The 19261-nt window shown below is 43.5% G+C and overlaps 2 protein-coding genes across 5 annotated transcripts; one reads left to right on the forward strand and one right to left on the reverse strand.

Annotated features, from left to right (window-relative positions):
* Positions 1-791: 791 nt before the first annotated feature.
* Positions 792-11769, reverse strand: GPS1 (G protein pathway suppressor 1). 3 transcript variants are annotated; one of them, XM_069032401.1, is made up of 14 exons: positions 11689-11769; positions 8489-8581; positions 7967-8148; positions 7001-7165; positions 6697-6832; positions 6464-6541; positions 6118-6178; positions 5655-5740; positions 5055-5149; positions 3838-3943; positions 3412-3492; positions 3147-3284; positions 2794-2928; positions 792-2035 (listed from the first exon to the last, which is right to left on the reverse strand). In XM_069032401.1, exons 1-14 carry the CDS (start codon positions 11689-11691, stop codon positions 1961-1963), a joined length of 1434 nt encoding a protein of 477 aa, XP_068888502.1. In that variant the 5' UTR covers positions 11692-11769; the 3' UTR covers positions 792-1960. The 3 variants fall into 3 exon arrangements, with proteins under 3 accessions (XP_068888502.1, XP_068888501.1, XP_068888504.1); XM_069032400.1 differs by lacking the exon at positions 11689-11769 and adding an exon at positions 11066-11131; XM_069032403.1 differs by lacking the exon at positions 11689-11769 and adding an exon at positions 10395-10692.
* On the forward strand, positions 11353-19241 carry RFNG (RFNG O-fucosylpeptide 3-beta-N-acetylglucosaminyltransferase). 2 transcript variants are annotated; one of them, XM_069032406.1, is made up of 8 exons: positions 11353-11745; positions 12586-12634; positions 13148-13250; positions 13631-13784; positions 14816-14904; positions 14995-15160; positions 16468-16553; positions 16781-19241. In XM_069032406.1, the coding sequence occupies exons 1-8, from the start codon at positions 11353-11355 to the stop codon at positions 16845-16847; spliced, it is 1107 nt and encodes a 368-aa protein (XP_068888507.1). In that variant the 3' UTR covers positions 16848-19241. The 2 variants fall into 2 exon arrangements, with proteins under 2 accessions (XP_068888507.1, XP_068888508.1); XM_069032407.1 differs by lacking the exon at positions 16781-19241 and adding an exon at positions 16652-16772.
* The last annotated feature ends 20 nt before the right edge of the window (positions 19242-19261 follow it).

Below are 19261 nucleotides of genomic sequence, written 5' to 3' on the forward strand. Positions count from 1 at the left end.
TGTGGCTGCTGAGGGATGGTGTCTGGAAGAACAGAGACTAGTCAGCTCAAGACATCACTGACCACTGAGGAGCCCTGCAGCAGAAATGCTCCAGCAAGGGACAGATGTCAGTCAAAAAAATCCCGAGAGTGGAAGCACAGACTCTGGCATGGTGCACTTCACTGGGATGCAAAACCATCTTCTAAAGAGCAGAGTGTAAGATCTTTTTCTTATAAATAGTAATACTGGCCCATTTGGGGAAGAAAACAAGAATGTTCAAGCAGCATTTTAGGACTGAAAAGCTTTCCTTCAGCACAAACAGAAAGCATTACAATACTTTCCCTGCATTTCTTATAAGGATGTACAGCAATTTACCCAAGGACTCAACTTGCCTTTCTCACTAAACTGGCCATCAGTGATGCCTGACACCAAGTTCTTCCCTCAGAAATGGGAGCATTTTTCCATGCCAAATGTAACCAAAGACCTCACAGAAACTACTGGTTCCATTTTCAGCACCTAAGTCATAAAAAGCAGGGAAAGCCAGGAGAGACCACTGTTGCTACAGGAATTTTGCTGTTCAAATGTTCCTTCAAAGTGCATTTTCTTCACAGTTCATCCAAGCTACATCTCCAACCAGATCAGAAAGCAAAACACAATGGCCCTAGGAAACATAATGAAGCTTAGCAAAAAATCAATGGCTTGAGATCGAAATACCTAAAACCCAACTTTAACATAAAACTCCAAATACTCAGAAGCTTTTAAATCCTGCTATTTAATGCACTAGATATAACAACTCATTTTTTTTAAAAAAGAAAAAGCATGAACACATTAACAGTAACATCTGTAGTCAGTTGCCAGACCAGTCAGGGCTGGAGTAAAATTCCCAGCTTGCCTTATGGATTGGATGAATACAAGGCTGCAGTTGACTTCAGAAAATTCAGTGCATATCTCCTTTCATGAACACAGGAAGAACACACACACACACACACACACACACACACACACAAACACCCTGGGCTGCCACCTTTAACCCCTTTATAAAAGGAAAAGCAGAATAAATGCACCTGGAGAGTGGGCACCTAGACTGACTCTTTTTAGCGCTTCCACTAGACTTGAGTGGTGTTTTATGGCATTTATCCATTCTACCCAAAACAACTGTTGCACATTTGGGAAACCATCACACACTACGGCAGTAAGACTGGGCAAGCAGCAATATTTGCATGAAGTAGAGATTTACTGCTATGATAACACTGGACCCCAAAGCTAGGTCACACACAAGTGGGAAACACATCAGGAAACAGTTCTTTGAAAATAGAAACCGGGGGGTGCGGGGGGGAAGAGAGAGAGAGGGAGAGAGAGAACCTGGCTGCAGGTAAACATAAAACCCTAAAATAAAGACGTGTGACTGAATGCATGGAAGCAATGTCATATTTTCTGGTGCAGGTGAAAATTCTCCAAGAGTTTCTCAAAGGAAATCTCGTCCCCCATCAGAACTCTAGTTCCATAATTGAGAGCAATGCACTTATAAGTTTATTTGAAAACAGAAAGCTCAGCATTGCTCAAAATCAAGACAATACTTTCAGGCCAGCAAAATTTATCTTATATCATGCCTGTCCATTCAACTAACTATTTTTGCAGCTTTGAAACAAGAAAACTAATAGCAGCTGAAAAACTCTCAACTCAGCATCTGTATGAATAACCTGACAGCTCTTTATGGAGTGGTGGAAGGAGAATGAAGGTTTTCTACCAAAACTGAAATGACGATCCATTTGCAGGGATGCTGTTTTTAAAAATAATTTCTTTTCAAGAGAATTGAAGTTATTGGAATATTCATATTATCCACCACCAAACCAACCCTGACTCTCTCAACCCGAGCAAGAAGGGAGGGAGATAGGGACAGTTTGTGAAGCTCAGCAGTTAGTGGGTGAGACACTGGGTACAGTCCTGAGGGACCATTTCTTTTGGTAGTGCACGAAGTTTTTCACATGTTGGTGCTCATTCTGGATTGGCTGTTAGCTGGAGTGAGCTCCCCTTGGCTACCTTCCCTCGGAGGAGACTGCAACAAGACCAAAACACATCCTAGTTAGTGATGTGTAAATATTCTGCAGCCTGCTTCCTGAGAGACAAAATGAAGCACAGGTGAAGCTTAGCAGGATGGCAGCAGGGGGAGAGCATACCCCCAGGTTCATTAATGATGATTTTGTGTTAACAACTTTGACAGTTCACAAAAACTTTTCCTAAAAAAGTCAAACCAGAACTTTTAAGCCATTCTTATTTACTATATGTACTGGGGCTGTTGGCCCCAGAAATTGAATCCTGTCTGGAATTTAGTAATCACAGGGATTAATATAGAAATTAATATAGAAATTAATATAGAATAAATATAGAAATTAATAGAAATTAACACATTCTGTGCAGATGGTCTATTCTTAAAGTCATCCTTTTCAAACTGCAACCCAGAAGGAATACTCCTAACGACTAATGCATTTTTTACTTCTTCTGCTGAAAAAATTACTTCAAACAATCTTTGTTGAGAAAGTAAAAGATATGTCTATCAAGGACTGGACCAAAGGAATTATTCAGAATTAACCCAACCATACAAACTTCAAAGGAGATTCTGAGTTCTACAAGCAGGTTAATGTACCAGCTAGAAACACCTTATATATTTAGTATTTACTATTGTAAGAATTTGTCCAATCAGGAACACGATAGCTTCATTCCCTTCCAGAATCTTCAGTTCGCCAATTTTTACAATTTTAGTTAAAAAAAAAAATCTTAACATTGCCTTGAAGTCCCTATTTAACACACCCATACCTTGACATGTATCTGGTTGCGCAGGACTGCGGCTCGCAGGATCATTGCTTTGGCACGGCGCTGAAACTCTTTGCCCATTAGTAAAGACTTCTCAAAAGTTGTGCTGCGCTGATCTACATCTCGAGCATACAGAATCTGTAATCAATACAGAGAACTGTAAATGGGAGCTGTGCCAGGGTTCCACATCAGGAAAACAGCTAAGGCATTATGGAGCCTGAGGTCACACACAGCTCACCCCTACTGAACACAGCAGGCCCAAGAGATGAATGCACCTTCTGGGTGTCTCAGGAATGGAGAGTTTCTAATCTTAGTAAACCTGTTCAGTCTATAATCCATGGCTGAAATGCACTCACCTTACTGTGCGAGTCTATTCTGGCATTGATCAGTCCCTCCAGGATCAGCTGAGTGAGTTCATCTTCCAGAGCAGCCACTGTGGTGTTAAAAGCAGTGGCCATCTTGCGCATGTCTGCTGACACGTAGGGGCTGAAGTACTAAGAAGAAGAAAATATTCAGTTGCCAAGGGCACTCTCCACCTTCTGAGAAACTAAGGGAAAAGCAACTGCAAAGAGATGGCCTATCTCCCTGTTCATCCACCTCTGGGATGACAGGAATAATTACCTGGATAAGGGCACGATTTCGAATCTGAGTATAAAGTGTCCTGACATGAGGTGCAAGGTACATATCTAGCAGCAGGTTGTCCTGTGCAAAACAATAAACCAATAATCAGAAGCTGAGAAGCAATCTGGAAAAATATATTATTCCTGTGTTCTGAAACATTTATGCGTATACACTTAAACCTTAAGAATATTACACTACAGCAAGACAGTATGATAAAACAAGAATGAATAAAAGAATTAGCAATATGTTTAAAACATTTATCATTTCTCTCTACTAATAAACTACTCCCAATTTCCATGCACCATGTCAGGAGACAGAAGAGACAGAAGAGCTGAATATATAGTATCTACTTTTGACAATCACTGCTTCTCACAAAAGGCTAGGCAAAGGGAAGTTTAGGGTCTGCTCTGCTCTCCTGCAACTCACCTTCATCTCATCCAGCATCTTCAGGCATGAAGCATATTTCGATTCATAAAACTTGAAGATGATGTCACGAACCTGTGGCTCCAGCTCCAAAAACAATTTGAAGGAGCTACAGATAAAGATGGCAGTGATCAGACACTGGAACTCACCACTTAAATATCCCATAACTCCATCACTCCCAAGTTGCAAGGTTAAAAACTCTCACTACCATTCAAAGATTCCAAGAATTTACCCTCTAACAGACCAGACAGCCCATTTTCAGCAGGGCTGGGAGCCTGGAACACAGAGAGATAGAGCACAGCATCAGAGCTGTGATGAAGGAAGACAAAAGACTTTTGACAAACCAAGTAGTAGAAGTGTCTGTCCACACAAAACAAAATAATGAATATGAATAGGTCAAAATCAGGATACATCACCAGCAAACAAATGCCATATCTGTGCTTGCACTGTAGTCTGTGCTGGCCAGCTTTTTGTCCCCTTTCAAAGCACAGCCTTCATTAAGTACAGCATGCCATAGACATGTCAAGCACACAAATTTCTCAGAGAAACAACCTATTGCGAGTGTGGTAAATCTTAGGGATGTACACTCTTACTCAGCACACTCCCAATTCTCCATCACAGATTTTTAAACCTTGGGATCTCACCCTATGTTTCAGCCCACAAAAAAGGGTAACAACCCCTTTTCCACAGCAATTTAAAATTACTGCTTCTGTACATCTAGCTGATAGGAATTCAGTGTCATTGCAATTCAATCTTTGACACACAAATATGCACTTTCTTCCAAAGACTGTAATTCTCTTAACCTTCTATATGTCATAGTTAGATTACAGTCCAAGGTGTACTAATAATTACTAAATTGTTTTAATGATTAACACCAGAACAAGGAGCAACATGAAGGCAAATTATCCTAACAGCTGCCTTTGACAGAGGGCTGTGTCCCTCAATTTAATATCTAATATGAACTACTGATGGAGACAGACAACTGGGCTATGCAGATGCTGGATTTAACCTGGATGGGAAACTTATACTAAGAAAATTTTAGCTGTGATTAACCACTGTGTTTTAGACAGTGAAACACCACTTAATGCTAAAGCCAAACTAAGGCTCAGTGATTCTTTCTCTCCTGTATTAGAAATACTCCTGCCAGAATCCACTCTTAGCCAAAGTCCCATGTTCCAAAAGATGTCCAGTACATACAAACCACTCAAGGCATCACTCACCTACTGGAGATAACATTTCGTTGCAGTTCCTGACGGTCAAATGTAGCAAGGGCACAGAGACCACCATACACAGCCACATTGCTGGGAGATAATAGCTACAGAGAGAGAGACAGAGAGCTGTCACTGACTAGCAAAATGGTGTAAGAGTGGCATTAAGTCTTCTACCCCAGGCCTTTCTTTCATTCAGTGACAATATTAGTCCTTATCAAATGCAGTGGAAGCACTCAGCTTGCTCTCATCCAGTGTGCGGGGTGACAGGGCCAGAGCAGTTAACACTGCTAAGAGAGTAGACACCAATTTCAAGAGGTTTTGGTTGACTGAGCAACACAGAATTATAGATCTCACAGGTAACTCTTATGTGATCTAGAGTAGAACATTTAGAGAAGCCAAGAACAGAGACTTTAAAAACAAAACAAACAAAAAAAACCAAAAAAACCCCAAAACAAAACAAAAAACTCAGCCAACCAGCACAGTTCACAGCACCACCAAACTATACAGGAATGCTGCAAGAATAACTACAATATCTGAATTTTACAACCTAAAACTTAGAAGAATTACATCCCCTCCAAGACCTGCACACAGCGCCCTCTTGGTCCTCACCTCAGGGAAATCACAGTGATCAAATGATGCCAACAAGAAGCACTTTGCTGCCTGTTTGTACTTCCGGGCAGCTAGTTCGGCCAAGCCTAGGAACCAGAAAAAGTTAGTCCTTTTTTTATGATAGTATACAAACTAGGGAGAATTGAAAAATCTGGGGAGTAGGAGAGGCCCCCACATGGTTGCCAGTGCCTTTACTACTGAAGAACAAGAAGATCCTCAGACTGTATCAAGCATCCTTTGAACTACATTGACTCACACAGGTATCCTCTCTGAAGAAACTCAGGGAGAGGAAAGAGATGGCAAAAACCAGCCAGCAGTTCTATCTCACCAGCTTCATTAAATTTTGCCTGTCTGGTGTGAAAATACAAAGTCTGTCAAATATGAGAGAAAAAATAAACCCAAGAGCCCTATGGACAGGTAGAAAGACAGGCAAACCATACAGGAAGCTGAAAGACTCACTCACCTGCTGCACATTTCAGTTTGGTGAGAATTGCTTGTGTCTGGCTATCTCTTTCTCCTCTTTGCTAAAGCATAAAACAAAGCAGTAGTGAGCAAGCAGTATGAAAGCTATTTTGCTTACAACCATCCCCAAAATATTTCACCCTGATAATTAACGTGTAAATCTCAATGGTAAGAGGAAAATATGGTAAAACTGAGGACAGGGAAGTATCCGTTTTGACCTTGAGTCAGATTTTGTACACATATATTATGGGAGAAGTCATAACAGGGGAAAAGAAGAAATCAGTTTACAAATTTTGGAAACAGAAAACAAAGGGAAAATTCATGCAAGCTACAGAGCAGGAGCTTACTTCTGCAATTTCTGGTGTAGACTCAGCCTTGCTTACATAGCTCAGAACATGAGACCAATTCTGGAGGTAGACACTGACCTGTAGAGAGCCAGAAACAGTGTGGAGTAGGCATGGATAAATGGCATTCCTTAGATAAGCCGCATCACTGGGGACACAGGAGCCAAGTACGGGGGAGTGACTTCGCAGCAGGTATCACAAAGACACCAAGTACCATTGCCTGCAAATCTTCCTACCTTGATAACATTGAGACACATGTTGATGACATGTTTAGCACTGGTGCAGTAATCACGGGCTCGCGAGTAACACTTGAGAGCATTACTGAGGTCTCCACAGTCCAGGTAATGATCACCTAAGTCATCATGGCCTCTCCTGAAGGATAGGAATTAAAACATCAATGAACTGTATGCTCAGAGAGGAACAAAGTCAGTTTGTTCTAAACAAGTAACTCAACACATTGACCTAAGAGCACATCCCATGTTAAGTGCATGGAGGAGCAAAATGCTCTTCCTTGCTCCAGCAGAGCCTTCTGCATCTCACCTGATACTCTCCTTGATGGAGTTCCCTTTGTAATTTTTCAGATCTGTATCGAGTTTCTCCAGTTTAAGAAGAGCTTTTTTGCGTGTAGCTTCAACCCAAGCTGTGTCAAGAGGAGGGGGTTCAATTCCACTATCAGGGACAGCATCAGGTGTATTTTGCAGTTCTCTGAAAGGAAAGTATTTGAATGAAGCTATTAGGCTGAAAACACTTTGAAACAGAGGTCTGCTATGTGCCTGGCACTGTTACCCCCTAACAAACAGTACTGCATACACAAAACAGACCAAAGAGAAAATAAGGGTAGTGGGGAAAAAAGAAACATATTGCTAAAATCTCCAGTGCAAAACAGTAACACAAGCATCACAGATGTTTACAAATACTTCACAAAATTATCCTAATGATCCTAGGATAAGCATACTGTCACACACATGATAAAGTCTCCCCACACAAAACAGACAAGAAATCATCAAATAAGCATAGCAACAAAAATAATGCAAAGAAGGGAAGTGTGGATGGATAAGCAAGATATCAAAGGTTGTCCTTAACAGCAAACCGGGGGCGGGGGGGGGGGGAGGGGTGTGGAGAGAAGGAAAAAAGCCAAACCAAAATAAGGCAAAGAGTTAAATTAAGTTTTAACTTATGAAAACAAAAGCATCTAGAACACATCTCCATAATCTACCCAAGGAAAAACAAATATGTTCATTAATATCTGAGGCAGTTGCAAGGACTAAACTCACCTCAATATCTACCTGCAGCTTTTTAAAGCACAGAGATTTCAGAATGAGATAATGTCTCCTGTGCTTTATCTTTTAAAAAAGCATGAACATACATTTTACTGCTATTAAATTCTAAGGGCAAAGACAATTTGTTTAAGGTACGTGCTGGTATTACATGCAAAGTCCTCCACTGTGGCACATCAATCTTAACTCTGTCAGGGAAGCTCCCCAGGGTCCCATGACCTCTTAGTACCTTGTGGCCTCAGACAGCTTTCTGTGGATTTCTTCATACACATCAACATTGAAAGTTCTTTGGACAAATGACAGAGCCATCTTAAGAGCTTCCACCCGCAGCTGTGGGCAGTGATCAGCAATGAACTGCAGTCGCTCAATCCGCATCAGCCCACTGTAGCTGGATGCATACTGCTCCAAATCCTGCCAACAAAACCTGGTCTCAGAAGGTGAAAATGGACACACTACATCAGGCTACTACACTGTGACCTGGACAGGTTTTCCTACAGACCTGGCCCCCTCAAGGAGGGCAACATGACTCAAATAAAAAATCAGTAAGATTAGTCCATGCTTGCTTTATTCAAACATTAGGATTTCCTCAGAAACATGCAGTACATTACAATTTACTTTTTAAAAATTTCAGTTGTGACACCTTTTGTTAAGACCAATCAGCTTTAAGATTTTTCAGAAGGGATTTTTTCAAAATTCTTAAAGGAAGAGACCACACACAAGAAATGTACCCACAGCTCTCAGCAGCACATACCAGTGTGGGGTTCTCCACCACATAGTTGATATCAGGTGAATTTTGCTGATCTTCTTGTGGATCTACGTCAATCTGCATGGGCTCCACTGCACCCTAAAATATGAAAATTAGGTCAAAAGTAGCTTATTACATTTAAGCAGGAAATAACTATGTGATTAAATTTATTAAAGACTTGCTTAAATACATGTTAAATTTTAAAAATTAAAAAGCACTCCTCAGTCTTTTGATATGCTTAGGATTTTTCTCTAGCAACACCAACAGTTAGCATGATGCTTGGTCCAACGCAAGCAGCAGCATGGCTTAGCATTCACACAGAGCAGTTTATTTGGGTTGGTAAATTATCAAGCAAAACAGTGAAGGGGTCAATAAATCTGATTCTACAAAGTATCTGCGGCATGCATTCCATTTCCCTTCCCTGAGCAAGAGCAGGTGTTAACACTCAGCTCAAGAAGTTCCAAAAGACAAAACGTACCAAAAAACTCACCACAACCTTTCAAAATTGCTTTAATGCTTAGAAGTAATATTTTAGGGGGGCAAAAAAAGGCAAAAACTGTTACACTTCTTAGAAGTATTAAAAACCATAAAGAACAGAACGCAGAATGGCAATTTCAGAGTTTCCAACACGGCAAGGAACAATTTGTCAGCACTGCAGAGATCTGCCATTAGTTGAACTATCCTACTGTAGTTTTCAAGTCCAGTTACTTAGATAGAGCCTCTTTTGCAGAAACAAGAGAATTTTATTCTCCCACTATATCCTGCACTGCTTTGAGCCATAAGGACTCACACCTATGCAGTGACTTCAGCACAGCTGCATCATTACGGCCCCTGCATGTATTCCAGGATAGCTTGCTATCCCATTCCACAAACTAAACTGGTCTGCTAGCATGGAATTCTCTGTCTCCTCCTAGTCAAAGTGTGCTGAACAGTCCTCCTAGGAATTACCCATTTAAAGTGAGGAAAACTTAGCTGAATGTCTTCTTATAGAATGCTAATTTTGTGCACATATTATACAAGCAACACTTGATTTGGTGTAAATTGCAAAAGTGGATCTCACAAAAGAAATGCCAACCACCTTGCCCCCCCACACATCAGATTATTTCCATATTTTTACTGATTTTACTGTCTGTTAAGAAATCAAAGACTGAGGGGTTTTTTTTGACTGGGTTGATAGCTTGTTTGGTTGGGGCTTTCTTGTGAGAAATCACAGGGCAGATTGAGATTTCCTAGCTCTAAAAATTATACTCACCCACAGTCTGAGGGTCTTATTCTTTCACAAACTGGTGCATACCAAATACATACCTCAACACTGAAATCTCCCAAAATCTGAAGTAAGAAACAAGTGAAGCATAAAAACATTTGTTTCCTAGTTTAATAACCTTTCCATGAAGGAAAGGGAGGGAGGGCACAAAGGAAATTTTGATTGTCTAGATCACCACTCAGGAAAACTGTACATACAAACAGATAACTCACCATATGCTGAGACCATTACTTTTTCCACTTTTATCTACCTTCTATCTTTTCTTATATCACAAACACTAAGTACCAAGGTTAGATTGTTTAGGCTGTGTTTGCCTACCATAGTAAAAACTCAATTACAGACTCCTTAGAAAACAGCATTACAAAGGCAACTGCAGTTCCAGCTGGTGGAACAGAACAACTTGCGTCTTGCTACGCTGGGAGGCTGCACTCTGCGTTTCTCACTCAATTCCCAGACAAGGAAAAATACGAGTGGTCTGGAAGTCCCAGTAGGACAAGCAAACTCAGACACTTTCAAGCTCTTTATTTTGGAAGAAAGATGTAAGGTTGACTTAAGAACTACTCACAAAGCAAATAATATAACAACCATTCCCCAAGATTTCCTGACGGAGTGCCAACAGAGTACCAACAGGTACTCCATTGAGGGTACCTCACCAGGCCTCACACAAATAGATAAACTGGTGCCTGAGCTGAAGTCTCCTGCTGTACTCGGAAGGAAGAGGCGTGACCTGTTGCTGGAGGGCGTGCAGTACAGATCTGTCACTAATGAAGGAGCTGAGTTGGATGTTGAACTGTCCCTCATCCTCTCCTCACTTCCCAAAGCCCCGTGCCCTGACACAGAATTACTACTGCTAAAACTTGCAAAAGCTAGCCTTCGCAGGTACCTAGTATCACCGACCCACTCGGTGCTCCTGGGGCTCTCCCCTGCACTGCAGACTCTCAGTTCCTCCTCATCGGCCACCTCACCGTACCCTCCGCGACTATTCTAGCCCTGTCTACGGCACGTAGAACGCGGGAATCAAACGCGGGGCCACCGCAGCGGCGGGGGACGCCACGGGTGCCGGAGGATGCTGGGCTGAGCGCTGCTTCTCGCGAAGGGCAGCGGAAGCGACACAGACGGACCCGACGGAAGGGCGAAAGAGGGCCCAGGGCCAGCCGAGAGCCGCTCCCTGCCCGTGGAGCCCAAGGCGGAGGCCTCACGGCGCCCACGGAGGCCGCGGTCGGGCCGAGGTCCCAGACCTCGCGTGGGAGCGCGGCAGAGCGCGGCAGAGCGCGGCCCGGCCCGGCAGGTCGGGCCGGCGGGACACAGCTGCCCCATACCTGCAAGTTGAAGACCTGGACGGGCAGCGGCATCCTCCCCTCACACCGCCGCTTCCGGCCGCCCGCCCCTCCCACTCCGCTTCCGCTTCCGTTTCCGGGCCGCGCGTCGCGGCCAGGCCGCGGCCGACAGGTGAAGCTCTTAAAGGGGCCGCGGCCCCGCTCGGCCCCGCGGCGGCGGCGGCGGCGCGACGACCTCCGGGCGCTCCTTCGCGGGGCTACCGCCACGTCCCAGAGTGCGGGGCCATGAGGTGGCCGCGCCCTGCGGCGGGGGCCCGCGGGGCTGCAGCATGAACGGTCCTTGCCTGGGGCTGCGCAGGGCGGGGGTCCTGCTGTCCCTGGGCGCCGCCGCCCTCCTGCTCTTGCTGCTGCCGCGGGGGCAGCGCCCCGCCGTGCCCCGCCCGCCGCCCGCCGCCGGTCCCAGCGCGCCCCCGCAGCACCGTGCGGGCCCCGAAGGCTCTGCCGGAGCGCCGGGCGGCGGGCCCGGGGCCGGCGGCCGTGGCGGAGGCCTCGCGGGTAGCCCGCAGCTTGCGCGGAGGGGCCGCCTCGGGGCCGCCGGCAGCTCGGCCAGGGAGAGCCTAGAGCTGAAGGACATCTTTATTGCGGTGAAGACCACGAGGAAGTACCATAAGAGCCGCCTGGACTTGCTCCTCCAAACCTGGATCTCCCAGGCGAGGGGACAGGTGAGACTTGGCCAGCGGGCAGGGATAGGCAGCCGGGAGCCTCGGCCCTGCGCTTTCCAGGGCAGCTGCTGCACTCTCATGGAGTTTCTTCTTGCTTGTGTTAAAAGCGGCTTTCTTTCTAAGACTGTGGAAGGCCGTCTTATATAAACGGTTGGTGTGAACACGCTTCCAAAAGAGTTCGTTGCTGATTAAGCCAGTTGCTGCAATATGGGATCCGTAGTCCAAGCAAACATAGTTTGCTGATTCTTGTGTAACTGTGGAAAGTGCTACATGATAGTGCAAGATTCCTGGTGATGATGCATCTAAGCTGATATTTTGGACTAAGTAGTTCAGCCACCTAAGTTTTCCTATAGAACATAAAATTTGTTCCCTTGTTTCAGAATTTCAGTCTATTCAAGTATATTAATGGGATTTTGTCCAGCAGTTGGAACAAGACGGTGTTAACCACCTGCCGCTTCTTACTCTGACTTGCATTCTTTCTTCTTAACCTGCTTGACAGCTGTGAATGATTCCTAGCCAGAGAAAGGAGGTACTACCAAAAAAGACCAAAATCCTTTCTGTCTGGCAATCAGTTGTCTGTACCCTGAGACAAGGAGGGTAAAATACAGGCTGTTTTATTGAAATGACACTCTTCTGGTTTGTAATGAAAGAACGTAACAAATGAAGCAGCGGTTGAAGTTGCTAGGGGTCTCTCTGCTACTCCCTCCCCCATTCCAGTGGATACTCTGAAGCAAACGACCAAGACAGACAAAACATTCCGAATTCTGGCTGAAACAGAGCAAATTTAAAATTAGAATCTGAGGTTCTTAAACGTGGACACACCATTTTTGTCTCCCACAGACGTTTATATTCACAGACTGGGAGGATCGGGAGCTACGCCTGAAAGCAGGTGAGCTGTGTAGCAGCATAGGTGCATACTGTCTGTTATAACTGAGTTTTGCTTCTTTCATACTTTCTATAGAAGTCCCTCTTTCATGCTGTATAAGCAATTAGGGAAGTTAAAATGGAGAAAATTGAGAAAATTTCTCCCTACTTGCCACCTAGACAAGATGCCTGGAACTTCTAGAATTCTGGGTTCACCTTTGTACACCCTTTCTTCTTGTTAGTAAGCTTAAGTTTACGTGGCCCAAAGTTATAGTAGGTATTTCCCTTGCACACATCTCATAACACTATTTATATACCCTCACTTGTTTTTATGCACTCACACAATTTTATGACGTCTGCAGCTTGCAGGCCAGATGGATAACCTGTGAGCCCTGCCTGTCCTGCAGTTTCTTCTCCATGTGTTCACCATGTGCACCTCAGATGTACACTACTAGTGCCAAATGTGCACTTCTTTTGTAGTCTTTTTTTGACTACGCAAGCTTCTCAAACCTGAAAGGGCTGATCTTTATTCTTCTAGGGGATCATATGATCAACACCAACTGTTCCGCTGTCCATACCCGGCAAGCTCTCTGCTGCAAGATGTCTGTGGAATATGATAAATTCCTGGAATCTGGGCAAAAGTAAGTGAAACACATTGTTCTGATTGACTTTGTTTCTTCCAGTTCTGTGCTTACAGGAAACTTGAGTAACCATCTCTGTTCCAGTAAGGAATGCAGTATTAGCTGAAATGTAGGGATGAGTGGAAGAAAGGGAGCACAGCATGAAGCAGTGTTTATAAACAAGCATTTTCTGAAAGGTGGAAAGGATTATAATCTAAAGGGGTTATTAATTTCAGCCTCTTTTCAGATTTAGCATCTGTGGGTGCTTTCATCTTTCCCATTCTGTAATTTGGGACAACAAGAAATACTTTCTGCTCCAAGCCTGAAAGACTTAAGACTCAGTTGTAAACCTGTAATTCATTTCTTTGTCCCTATGGCTTCTTGCTTTGTTTTGTTTGAAGATGGTTTTGCCATGTGGATGATGACAACTACGTGAACCCTCGGACTCTCCTGCATCTCTTGTCTGCCTTCTCACACAGCCAGGACGTCTATGTGGGGCGACCGAGCCTGGACCATCCCATCGAAGCAGCTGACCACGTCCAAAGTGATGGATCAGTAAGCAAACTTTGCAGTTTGTCTGAGAGACATCCCAACCTTCTGAGCCTTTAAAACCTTGATAATTCCTAGGATTCCCCCATAAACCCAAGTGATTTAGTCTGCAAGAAATGAACCTGGTGATGGTCATTTTCAGAGGCAGGGTGCTGGGTTAAATGCACCTTCACTCCGATGTTGTATGCATATGTATGTACAATGGAGGCTGTCTCCTGGATGGCTGTTTCTGTTCCTTTATTCATGTATGCTGTGATCTGCCTCATACTGAGCTTAGTAGGACCTTCCCACCTTGACTGTTACTTTTCCTTTAGTGGCTCTGGGGGCAGTGTTCCTTGTTTTAGGGCTTGGGAGTTTGGGTGGGAGTTCAAGGGGTTTTTTATTTGTTTTGGATGCAGTATCACACACATTGTCATCATCTTGAACCAACCTGAGAGGGATGACAAAAATTTTCTGGATAGATAAAACATTTCCAATATAAAGTGGTTGCTAAGTTTTCAAGAACTGGAAACAAACATATCTCAATCACAAGATACATGTGCTAAGGAAAAAGTCCTAATCAGGTTGCGTGCACTGGCAGGTCTAAAGATATATCAATCCACTGTCCGGAAAGTCAGTAATAAAGCAGCTTGTTAGGGAAGACTCTGCACAACAAAATAGTCTCCTTGGACATGGAGCCAATATATATATATATGGATCACCTTTGATATCCTCAGTTACACTGAGCTGGCTATGACCCTTAGTTAAAATGAACAGGGGACAGATGGAATTGGGTAGAAGTGGGGCTATAATTTTCCATAATTCCCTTATGGTCATTTGATGGTTCACTTGCTGGCTGTTTCAAGATAGTTTCATTTGAGAGAACAGCTAGCTGCACTTCCAGCAGCCTAAACAAATCGGGATTCATCTGTAGCCTTGTTCTGACTCAGATGTATTATGTGATATCAAATAGAACCTTGAGTTCCCTTCCCTGCCCAGCCAAATGGAAAAAGCTGATTATCAGTAACTATTGTGTGTTTTTTCTTTTTGCTCTTCAGAAGACAACTGTGAAATTCTGGTTTGCCACAGGTGGAGCTGGGTTCTGTATCAGCCGAGGTCTTGCCCTGAAGATGAGTCCCTGGGCCAGGTAAGCACTGTTCCTAGCTGAGCTCCATCAATACATGTTTGGGAGGCTTTAAAACATATTTTGGCTTGTCTCCTATGCTCTCTGTCACAGCCTGGGCAATTTCATCAGTACTGCAGAAAGAGTGCGTCTTCCCGATGACTGCACTATTGGCTACATCATTGAAGGGCTGCTGGAGGTAAAGCTGCTACACAGCCCGTTGTTCCATTCCCACCTGGAAAATCTGCAGAGACTACAAGGCGAGTCTGTGCTGCAGCAGGTAGGACTATGCCTCATGTCCCATTCTTATAAATACACCTTAGTCGGATCAGAAAGAGTACTCTGCATAGACTTAGCACTCTTCAGCAAAGAAGGATATCTACAGACTCACTCAGAGCTGTGTCCTGCTTAATTCCTTCATTTAGGTAAAAAGTGCACTTTCACCCTAGCTAGCTGGTCATATAGCTGTCCCCTCCTTTGGGGACACATTCTGCTACATGAAGCCTAAGTAGGGTGTTCCCCATCTCCTTCTAAACCCTGACTTTTTGCATGTAGCAGTAGCAGAAAGTGTAGAAGTTTGCTAAATAGTCTTCCTTGTTTTGCCTAACAAAGTTTCAGTCTTCATCAATGCTGTTCAAAAAGGCAGCTATAGTAAGTACTTATTCAATAGCTAAGACATAATTAAATGTTTGATCATTTTTAAGAATAATTTGTCTGAATCTCAAGAAACTTAAAAGTTGCCTCTGAAAAATCAAGTTATTTTTTAATTGCTGGGATACATTTTACCTCCTGGGCAGCAGATGGAGCCACAAGGCCACCCAGCAGCGTTGCCTGCATCACATTGCTTGGCACCCTAAGTAAACAGGAGTGTGGTTTTGCCCCTGCAACACTGTGTGGTTATATTTTTCTGGCAATTGTATTAGGCAGCAGAAATGTGCGCTTGGGGCCAGATTCCTTCATCTTAGTGAATGTGACTGTAGCATGAATACATTGTTTCACTGGTGATCATTGGTTCCATGAGATGATGACAGCTACCCCAAAACCCAGGAAATGTACAATTACAAAGAAAACATAAGTCTTCTTGTACCTGACAAATTCTTAATGCAGTGCTTGTGTGGAGGAACAGCACTCATTGGGGGTTCTAAAGATCTAAATTTTGTTCCAGATTTGAAACATGACAATCCTTTCCATGCCATTTAACATGCAAATGTTTATATTTTTCCCCTGTGCTAAAACATTGCTATTGCAGGCTTCAGGCAATGTCTGGTGAGGATGAACGTATTATTTAGTGAAGGTACAGACAGTAGCAGGATTAATGTCCTTACAAAGCTTACAATTGAAACTCATCTTGTTCTTCAGGTCAATGCAAGTTTCAGATCTTCTGTGTATTCTCCCCCATTGCCATTAGTGCCATTCAGCACCAACATTCCTTACATCAGAACTAACTGCTGTCCTCCAAATGTGATCCATGTTCAGATTAGACAGCATCTTCGGAGTCTTTCTTGGTACCACATTCATACCCTGCTGTCTCCACTCTGGTTTTCTGCCTTAGTGTTAAAAGTTCTGAATACTTACATGTTTTTACAGGTAACCCTGAGTTACGGTGACCCTGAGAACAAACACAATGTCGTGAGTGTGGGAGGAGTGTTTGGCCTTCAGCAAGATCCAACCCGGTGAGTGTCCACTTCCAAAACAAGATCTCCCTACCTGGTTCATGTTTGTCATCTGTAAGATAATCAGACCCACTAATGGGGTTATTTTCTCATGTCAGCTCTTGTTAACTGTGCCAAAAGCAGGTAAACCCACCCTCTGCTCCGTCAGACTGCTGCACATTCAATGCTAGCATGTTCCATGTATGGAGAATTCCAATCTAATGCTGTCTTTTTTTTTTCCAATATAGATTTAAATCTGTCCATTGTCTGCTTTATCCTGACACTATTTGGTGCCCTGCTAAGAAGATGTCATAATTCTTGACCAGCCACTGACACCTATGTCTTAGCTAGTTTGCATAAGACAGGAGTTGTAGAGTTTTTTGGTGGTTTTATTCTTCTGGGAGACAACCAGTGGTATCTACAAAGGAGGTAGACGGTTTCTGTTTAGAAAAGCAGTCAGATGTGGTTTGTTCAGCTGCAGCCTGGGACATTCCAAGAAGAATCTTTGTTCTTTTGTCGAGTGGCTCTTCATAAGATGACCACAGTCCTGTGTGTATGAGTCACTTTACGCTTTCATCTGATGTCATGTGAACCTGTGCTTGGGCACATCTGAGGCAAATACAGTACTGGGAGTGAGACTGTTCTTACTACCCTTAGGGGTTTTTAGAAGCCACTGTCTTGAAGCTGGAGTGCTAGAGCAGACTGTAGTCCCCATGGTGACAAGAGAGGCAAAGTTTTCACTCATCTTTCTTGGGAACAGAATTACTTAAGGGCTTCTCTGGCCTGCCAGATTAAAACTCCAGTGGGCCAGAATACAGAAATCCTGGAATTACTAGGGTAAACAAGGCTGAAAGCCTTTGTCATGGGAAAACCCTGTGTGAGGGTAAGCTTACTCAGGACTGGACAAGTTGCTTACAATGCACATTCTCCCGTCATCCATGTGTACCTCCTGTGGAGGTAATTGTCAGACCTGGCTCGCATGCCAGCTGATTTGCAATGGTTGATGAGTATGATCTATTCTCTTGATATTTGATATTGAAGAAATATTTGCCTGACAAGATGGTAATTGTTCCTCCCACTTGGCCAGTAGTTGGTCACATGAGCTGGAGAAGCTTGTGCTGGCAAAACACACCCTGTTTCTGAAGCTGTGTGATAGGGGGAGGAATGCTAGATAGCTGCAGTGCACTGAGGAAGGTTTTGATGGTATCATTTGAGGACCTTTAATTGTATGACCATGGTTACTCCAGCTTCTTCAGATAATCTTTTAATTACCATAAACATCACTGTTTGTTTTTACTCCTTAATATTTCAACAAATAGTTCATGCAGTTACTAAAAGGAGACTGCACACTCACAAGCAGTTCAGTGCTCTAGAAGTATCATCTGCTGCTGCTTTTTAAAGAAAGTAAACTTAGTTTTGAAAGTGGAATGAATGGGGCACCATGTGTCTACTTTTTTGTTAGCCCAGACTTTGGCCGTGTGCAAACCTTATCTGACCTGGAGAATACCATAAAAAATAATAACTTTGCAAACCCACTGTTTACTCTTGCAGACTTCAAAAAATACTTTCTGGTTTAATGCTAGAGTTTGAGGCCAAATTAAGGGAAGGATAATAGAATGCCATTGTATGATCTGGAACTGTGATTACTGGCTTGATTGTGGACCTAGCAGAAGTTTCAGGTTTGTAAATGGCTGTGCTCAGCTGTACTGTGGGCTTCAGCTACTTACTTAACCTGGCAAATGCCTGTAGTGTATTCAAGTATGCCACTTAGCACAGGTGTCAGCCTCCTAAAATATACCATGTTCCCTGCATTTTAACAAACCTTTCCGTGTTTACCTCAGTCCATTGCCTTCTTTGCATGATTTTAGTTAGCTCCACTGAGGAGCAAACAAGCTGACTGCTACTTACTACAGTCCTGCAGCTCATTCTTGTACTTCTCCTTTCTGCCATGTGTACTAAGGTGACTAAGAGGTATAGAAATAAGAATGCTGCAGGGAACTAGATCAAAGCCCAGCTAGCACACTGGCTGTTCCCTAATGGGCTGTCAGTGTTACAGCTGTGCCTGTCACAGAGGAGGATTTATGGAATAGCAGGTTCTACCTCTTTATTAGGTTTTCTGCTAACTAGAAGTGAGGCATCCTGTGGTTTAATGATTTGTCATTAATAGTTCTGGAGATTCCTGGTATCCATATAATTTTTTTTTAAAACACTTGTTAGGTTCTTGGTTTTAAAATCCTGTAGCAGAAAACTGTGAAACTTCAGGAGCTCTTGAGGTGATTTTGTCTTCAAGCACTTCTTCGGAACTCTTCTGTTGGAACTTTTCTTCCACTGGAAGCAGCCTCTTGTAAGATGACACAGACAGCACGGACTGGACAGCAGTTGTGGCAAACTGCAGTTAAAAAATTACAACACTTTATATTGATGGCAGCAAAACTAAACGGTAGAAGTTTCACATTGTGGTTACAGGTCACACTAGGTGTGCCAAAGAGGCAGTGCCCTCAAAGCTGGGAGGGTGTGTATGGAACTTAAAAAGGACCATGTTCTCTTGCAGCGCAATAGGAAACTGTTCCGTGTGTTCAGGCCCGTGCCAAGGTTTCTTGTGTTGAGAATACAGTAAGCTGTGTGGATCTATCAGGATGCAGCTTTTTTATCAAACTACTTTTTCATACACAAAGTGATTCTATAAAATAAATATTTAAATATGTGAAAGGCTGTGTTCTGTCATATTT

Source organism: Aphelocoma coerulescens, chromosome 18 (genome assembly GCF_041296385.1).
Source record: "Aphelocoma coerulescens isolate FSJ_1873_10779 chromosome 18, UR_Acoe_1.0, whole genome shotgun sequence".
Classification (NCBI taxonomy): domain Eukaryota; kingdom Metazoa; phylum Chordata; class Aves; order Passeriformes; family Corvidae; genus Aphelocoma; species Aphelocoma coerulescens.

Bases quoted from the DNA above. Each gene is read 5' to 3' on its own strand.
- GPS1 (XM_069032403.1), bottom strand. From the start codon at position 10,547: ATGAGGGACAGTTCAACATCCAACTCAGCTCCTTCATTAGTGACAGAT. The intron at 6,179-6,463 runs GTAAGCTCCTGC...TTTATGCTTTAG, and splicing joins CTACACCAGAAATTGCAGAA to CAAAGAGGAGAAAGAGATAG. The intron at 2,929-3,146 runs GTGAGTGCATTT...TATTGATTACAG, and splicing joins GAATAGACTCGCACAGTAAG to ATTCTGTATGCTCGAGATGT.
- RFNG (XM_069032406.1), top strand. From the start codon at position 11,353: ATGAACGGTCCTTGCCTGGGGCTGCGCAGGGCGGGGGTCCTGCTGTCC. The intron at 11,746-12,585 runs GTGAGACTTGGC...TGTCTCCCACAG, and splicing joins TCTCCCAGGCGAGGGGACAG to ACGTTTATATTCACAGACTG. The intron at 14,905-14,994 runs GTAAGCACTGTT...TCTCTGTCACAG, and splicing joins AAGATGAGTCCCTGGGCCAG to CCTGGGCAATTTCATCAGTA.